Genomic DNA, 6,323 nt, shown 5'->3' with positions numbered 1-6,323 from the left:
GTTCGGTGTGTTCTTTAGGGGGTCAGAGACCACGCCCCAGCTTTTATTTCACTGCAGACCGGGGCGCGACGCCTACAGGGCCGCCTCGGGGCTCACGTCCCCGCTGCCTTCCGCGAGCCGCGCCTCCCGCTGCTCCCGCCGCTTCTTCCTCTGCAGCAGCCGCCGCTCTCGCTCGAACTCCTTCATGCGCTTCACGTAGCTGCGGGCGGGCAGAGCACACAGGGGGTCTCAGGGCCGGGGAGCCGGGCCATGCCCTGCCGACAGGTGGGCCCCGGGAGGCCCGGGCAGGGGTCCCACGGGAACCCCGCACCCCCCGCCGCCGCTTACTCCAGGTGCTCGCAGTAGTCCCAGTCGTGGCGCTCGTGGCTGCAGGCCAGGAAGTTGGGGAAGTGGTCGCGCTTGCACTTGAGCAGCCGCAGCAGGTAGTGCGCGCAGTAGTCCCGCTGCTCCAGCGGCAGCTGCGCGTCACTCATCTCCTGCTGGGTGGCCACCATCACTGTCAGGAGGGGCAGCAGGCTCAGCACGGGCCCTCCCTCCCGCACGGGGGCCGCAGTGCCCCGTGCCCAGCCCGCAGGTGGTGGGCATCGCGGAGCACCCGCGTCCTCAGGGCCAGGCGCTGTCTAGAAATGGCTCTCAGACAACCTGCGGCTGCAAGCAGACGCGGCCCTCCGCTCCCCATCCGGCCCCTGCAGCCCTGGAGCGCCGAGATGGCTTCCTATCCCACCTTGCCCAGGCCCCTAAGCCACCGAGGGCTGGGGTCTCGGCCTCCCCGCAGCAGAACGGACCGCCAAGGAAGCCAACAGTACAGCCGTGGAAGCGAGGGCACACGCGTGGAAAAGCCTCATTAGGAGCTCCCGTCGCCATGACGTCACAGTGTGCTCTGACACAAAAATGTCACTAGGTGCCGGGACTCGGACCGAAGTCATGCGGACCTGCCGACCAAACTGTCTCATCATACCTAAGCACGCGCTGCCCCACGCCCGCGGACCTGACCCCTGACAAAAACCACTTAAGCTCGGGCCCTGCGGTCCCAGGTCCCTTCCACGGGGGGCCGGCCTTCCTCCATCCTCGGGGCTCCACCCCCTCCACCTCACACGGCATTAAAATGTGTTCACCGGGCTCGGTGGCTCAGGCCTGTAGTTCCCGGTCACACGTTTAAGACATGCAGAGTGACATCAGGGCCAGGCTGAGCAGCCTGGGGAGGCAGGGGATGTGGTCAGTAGTAACGTGCTTAGCGGCTGTGAGGGAGGCCCTAGGGCTCAACTCGCGGCGCTGTAAGGAGCAAGCCAACAAGACATGGCTTACTGGTTAAGGTGCTTGCCTGCCACGACTAAGGACTCACGTTCGACTCTCCAGGTCCCACGTAAGCCAGATGCACAGTGACACAAGCGTGCAAAGTCACACTTGCGCACAACGGGGTGCGCATGCATGGAGTTCGATTGCAGTGGCCGAGGCCCTCGTGTACCAATTCTCTCTCTCTCATTAAAACAACAAAAAAGCCAGTTTGTGGGCTGGAGAGACGGCTTAGCGGTTAAGCGCTTGCCTGTGAAGCCTAAGGACCCCGGTTCGAGGCTCGGTTCCCCAGGTCCCACGTTAGCCAGATGCAAAAGGGGGCGCACGCGTCTGGAGTTCGTTTGCAGAGGCTGGAGGCCCTGGCGCGCCCATTCTCTCTCTCTCCCTCTATCTGTCTTTCTCTCTGTGTCTGTCGCTCTCAAATAAATAAATTAATTAATTTAAAAAAAAGTTAAAAAAAAAGCCAGTTTGTTGAGCTAGCCTCATGAAAAAAAAAAAAAAAAAGGAAAACAGTGGGTGGGGCTGGGGAGACGCCTCAATGGAGAGAAGCTTGCTGTACAAGAGTGACAGCTGGAGCGTGGATCCCCAGAACCCGTGTAAAGCCGACTGTATTAGCGCGAGTGTGTAACGGGAATCCCTTGGAAGCTCAAGGACCAGTTCGCTTGGTTATGTGCTGGGGTCAGAGGTCAGGGATCTGTGCACACACGCCCTGGCACGTGTCCCCTCCCCTCTTGCCCACAGAGACTCAAAAACTGCCATTCTCCCTCCAAGGGCTGCTCCCTGCCACCGTTCTTTCTTCCACCTGGGCCCAGGTCAGATCCTTGGCCCCTGCTCCATACACAAGACACCGCGGGCTTCAACCCTCCACTGCCCAGGCACGGCTCACAGGGTCACCCACTACCGCGGGACACGACCCCTTGCTTCCTTGTGTCCTCCACCCTCCGGGCCTCGCCGATTCTAGCAGCAACACTAGCTTTCCAAGAGAAGGCTGTGGGCCTTACCCACGCCCACGAGCTGACCCTCTCCCTTTGCCCGGCCCTCACTGGCACGTCAGGCCCAAGCGTCCACCTCGCGGGCCTCCGCTGGAGCCGCGGAACCTGGAGCAAGAGGTTGGCAATCCCTGCTCCTCCTTCGCCCTCCGGCTCCAAACCGGCCAGCAGCAGCCCTTAGGCTCTGCTCGGCTAAAAGGCCCGGTGCAAGCGGGGGATACCAGCACAACAGAATCTCTGGCAAACCTGGGGAGATGAGCCACGGAGGGGAGAGGGGACAGGTGAGCCTGCAGGGGAAACACTGCAGGTGGAACAGGCCCCAAGACCTTGAGGTAGGACAGGTTTGTTTGGCCTGAATACCAGGAAGGGTGGGGGCCGTCCCTTTACTGTGCGTGGGACGACGGCGGGAGGGGCCTGCGTCGAAGAAGGGTGGATTCTAAGACCACCGAGTGCGAGGTGCGGTGAGGCCCCGTGTGGTGGCGCACTCCTGGAATCTCTGCCTTTGGGACGCTGAGGCAGGAGGACTGAGTTTGAACCAACCAGTCTGGACGAAATAACAAGATCCAGCCTCAAAAACAAAACAAAATTGTGACTGGGCAGATGGCTCAGCGGTTAAGGCACCTGCCTGCAAAGCTTAACAACCCGGGTTCGATTCCTCCAGTGCCCACTTAAAGCCGGATGCACATAGTGGCGCGAGTATCTGGAGTTCATTTGCAATGGCCCTATGACCTAATGTGTCTATTCTCTCTTTGCTTGCATATAAATATTTAAAAAAAAAAGCCGGGTGTGATGGCGCACGCCTTTAATCCCCGCACTCGGGAGGCAGAGGTAAGAGGATGGCCGTGAGTTCAAGGCCACCCTGAGACTAGAGAGTTAATTCCAGGTCAGCCTGGATCAGAGTGAGACCCTACCTCAAAAAACCAAAAAAAAAAAAAAAAAAAACAAACAAACCCCAAAACAACAACAAAAAACCCCAAAACCAAAAAACAAAAATCCAAGGGCTAGAGCGATGGTTTAGCAGTTAAGGCACTTGCCTGCAAATACAAAGCATCCAATTCAATTCTCCAGGACCCACGTAAGCCAGAAGCACAAGGTGGCGCATGCATCTGGAGTTCGTTTACAGTGGCTGGAGACCCTGGCATGTGCATTTTCTCTCTCTCAAACAAAATTTTAAAAATAAAAGTGAAAAATAAGCCGGGTGTGGTGGTGCACTCAGGAGGATCACTGAGTTCGAGGCCACCCTGAGACTACATACCTCGAAAAACTGTAAACAAACAATACACACACACACACACACACGTATACATACATATATATATATAAAGAACATCTTTTTAAAAAAGCAAAAACCAAAATAGAACTAAAGTCAAGGTGGGCATGGAGGCACTACAGAACTGGATTGAGATCTAACATTGAAAATTAGGTTGCTTTTGAGGCCCTACTTCAAAAAAAAAAAAGCCCCAAATAGCAGCAAGGGTGGCTCACACCTGTAATCCCAGCACTCGGGAGACAGAGGCAGGAGGATCGCCGTGAGTTCAAGACCAGCCTGAGATTACATAGTGAATTCCAGCTCAGCCTGGGCTAGAGTGAGACCCCACCTCAAAAACCATAAACATATATATATATATATTTTTTTTTTTTTTTTAAAAACAAGCACACAGGGCTGGAGGAATGGCTTAGCGGTTAAGGCGTTTGCCTGCAAAGCTAAAGAATCCCGGTTCGACTCTCCAGGACCCACGTAAGCCAGGTGCACAAGGTGGCACAGGCGTCTGGAGTTTGTTTGCAGTGGCTGGAGGCCCAGGCGCGCCCATTCTCTCTCTTTTAAATTAATAATAATAATAACGGCACCCCATTGGGTCAGCCTCTCCCCCCAGGCCCGTGCCCTCCCGTCTCTGCACGCTCAGGGCGACCCGCGCCTGCGCAGAGCCTCACCGCGCTCCTTGCGGTCCGCGAAGCCCAGGTCCGGAGGGAAGGTGGGCATGTGCAGGGGGTCGGGCTCCGTCGACGCGTCGCCCAGGTAGCGCCGGCCCAGGTGCGCCCCCATGGCTGCTTCTCCGCACACGCCCGCAGCGGCCCCGGGGGTCACCTCGCTCCTTATCCCGGAAGCTCCGCTCCGCCTTCCGGGTAGTGCTTCCGGGTCGCCTGGCTTCCTAGAGAGGAACTGTCCTGAAGACGCACGCCCGGCTGCCCTGCGCCCCCTGGCGGTGTGGAGGACGCAGAGGGCAGCTGGCGGCTCTTCTTCGCTTGGAAGATGCTTGGACCTCAGGGTGCCTCCTGGCGGACAGCATGTGTTGTTCATCCCAGCGCACGGGAGGCAGAGGCAGGAGGATCGCCATGAGTTCGAGGCCAGCCTGGGACTCCATAGTAAATTCTAGGTTAGCCTGAGCTAGAGTGAGACCCTACCTAAAAAAAAAAAAATAGAAAGAAAGAAAGGAAGAGAGAGGGAAAGAGAGAGAGCAAGCAAGCAAGCAAGCAAGCAAGCAAGCAAGCCAGGGCTAGAGAGATGGCTGAGAGGTTAAGGCTTATGCTTACGAAGCCTAAGGACCTAGGTTCAATTCTCCATGTCCCACGTAAGCCAGATGTGGCATTATGTGTCTGGAGTTCATTTGCAGTGGCTAGAGGCCTTGGTGTGCCCATTCTCACTCTCTCTCTCTGTCTCTCCCATTCGGACTCTAATAAATAAATAAAAATAAATCTTATAAAACAAAACAAAAAACGAACAAAATAAACCCAAAACAAAACAAAAAAAAAAAAAAGGAGAGCAATACATGGAGTCACGCCAAGTCGACCTCTGGCCTCCATAGATACATACACATACATGTGCACCTGCACACTCTCAGGAACACCACGTGAATGCACACTGCATACACACACACGCACGCACACGCACGCATGCATGAGAAGATCATAATCTGATAAAATAGGAAATAATCACAGTGCCGTAAGAGCGGATCTAGAAGCCAGGCGTGATGGCACACACCTTTAATGGCAGCACTCGGAAGGCAGAGGTAGGAGGATCGCCATGAGTTCGAGGCCACCCTGAGACTACACAGTGAATTGCAGCTCAGTCAGAGCTAGAGTGAGACCCTACCTCGAAAAACCAAGATAACCAACCAACCAAACAAACAAAATCAAACAACCGGACTGGCAGGATGGTTTAGTGGTTAAGACACTTGCCTGCACAAAGCCTAAGGATCCATGTTCGATTCCCCAGGACCCACGTAAGCCAGATGTACAAGGTGGCGCACATGTGTGGAGTTCGCTTACAGTGTCTGGAGGCCCTGGCATGCCCATTCTCTCCCTCCCCTCCCTCCGTCTTTCTCTATCTGCCTCCTCCTCTCTTTCAAATAAATAAAGGGGAACAAAAGGGAGAGAGAGAGAGATAGAGAGATAGAGAGAGAGAGAGAGAGAGAGAGAGAGGGAGAGAGAGGGCTGCCAAGATGGCTTAGTAGTAAAGGTGCATCCCTGCGCAGACTAAGGACCCAGGTTCGATTCTCTGGGTCCCATGTAAGCCAGATGCACATGGTGGTGCATGCATCTGGAGTTCGTTTACAGTGGCTGGAGGCCCTGGCGTGCCCATTCTCTCTCTCTCTCTCTGCCTCTAGTAAATAAATAAATATAAATAAAAATCTTAAGAGACAGAGAAAGAGCAAGCAATGTATGCTAGCCCATGGACAACAGGTCCTTCCTTTCCAGGACTCCTTATGTGCCCTGTTCCGGTCTCCAGGCCATGGCACAGTTTTGTGATTCGTTTAAAATAAAATGCGGGGGGCTTTACCCCTGTCTGCCTTCTCATGGGCAGGAGCTCTTTGTAATTGTCTTTTTAAAATTTTTTTGGCTTATTTTTATTTATTTATTTGAGAGCGACAGACAGAGAAAGAAGCAGAGAGAAAGAGAGAGAGAGAGAGAGTGGGCACACCAGGGCTTCCAGCCACTGCAAACGTATTCCGGATGTGTGCGCCCCCTTGTGCATGTGGCTAACGTGGGTCCTGGGGAATTGAGCCTCAAACTGGGGTCCTTAGGTTTCACAGGCAAGCGCTT

General features: G+C 55.0%; 1 protein-coding gene across 1 annotated transcript; it reads right to left on the bottom strand.

Annotated features, from left to right (window-relative positions):
- Window position 1: 1 nt before the first annotated feature.
- Ndufb7 (NADH:ubiquinone oxidoreductase subunit B7) lies at window positions 2–4,415 on the bottom strand. The gene is made up of 3 exons (XM_004672970.2): window positions 4,215–4,415; window positions 328–496; window positions 2–199 (listed from the first exon to the last, which is right to left on the bottom strand). The coding sequence occupies exons 1-3, from the start codon at window positions 4,324–4,326 to the stop codon at window positions 73–75; spliced, it is 408 nt and encodes a 135-aa protein (XP_004673027.1). The 5' UTR covers window positions 4,327–4,415; the 3' UTR covers window positions 2–72.
- Between the last annotated feature and the right edge of the window lie 1,908 nt (window positions 4,416–6,323).

The sequence above is a fragment of the Jaculus jaculus genome, chromosome 21 (assembly GCF_020740685.1).
Source record: "Jaculus jaculus isolate mJacJac1 chromosome 21, mJacJac1.mat.Y.cur, whole genome shotgun sequence".
Lineage (NCBI taxonomy): Eukaryota > Metazoa > Chordata > Mammalia > Rodentia > Dipodidae > Jaculus > Jaculus jaculus.
This window is presented reverse-complemented; position numbering and strand designations above follow the sequence as displayed.

Coding starts and splice junctions, on each gene's coding strand:
- Ndufb7 (XM_004672970.2), bottom strand. CDS start 4,326: ATGGGGGCGCACCTGGGCCGGCGCTACCTGGGCGACGCGTCGACGGAG. Junction 497..4,214: donor CGCGGACCGCAAGGAGCGCG/GTGAGGCTCTGC, acceptor CCCTCCTGACAG/TGATGGTGGCCACCCAGCAG. Junction 200..327: donor GACTACTGCGAGCACCTGGA/GTAAGCGGCGGC, acceptor GCCCGCCCGCAG/CTACGTGAAGCGCATGAAGG.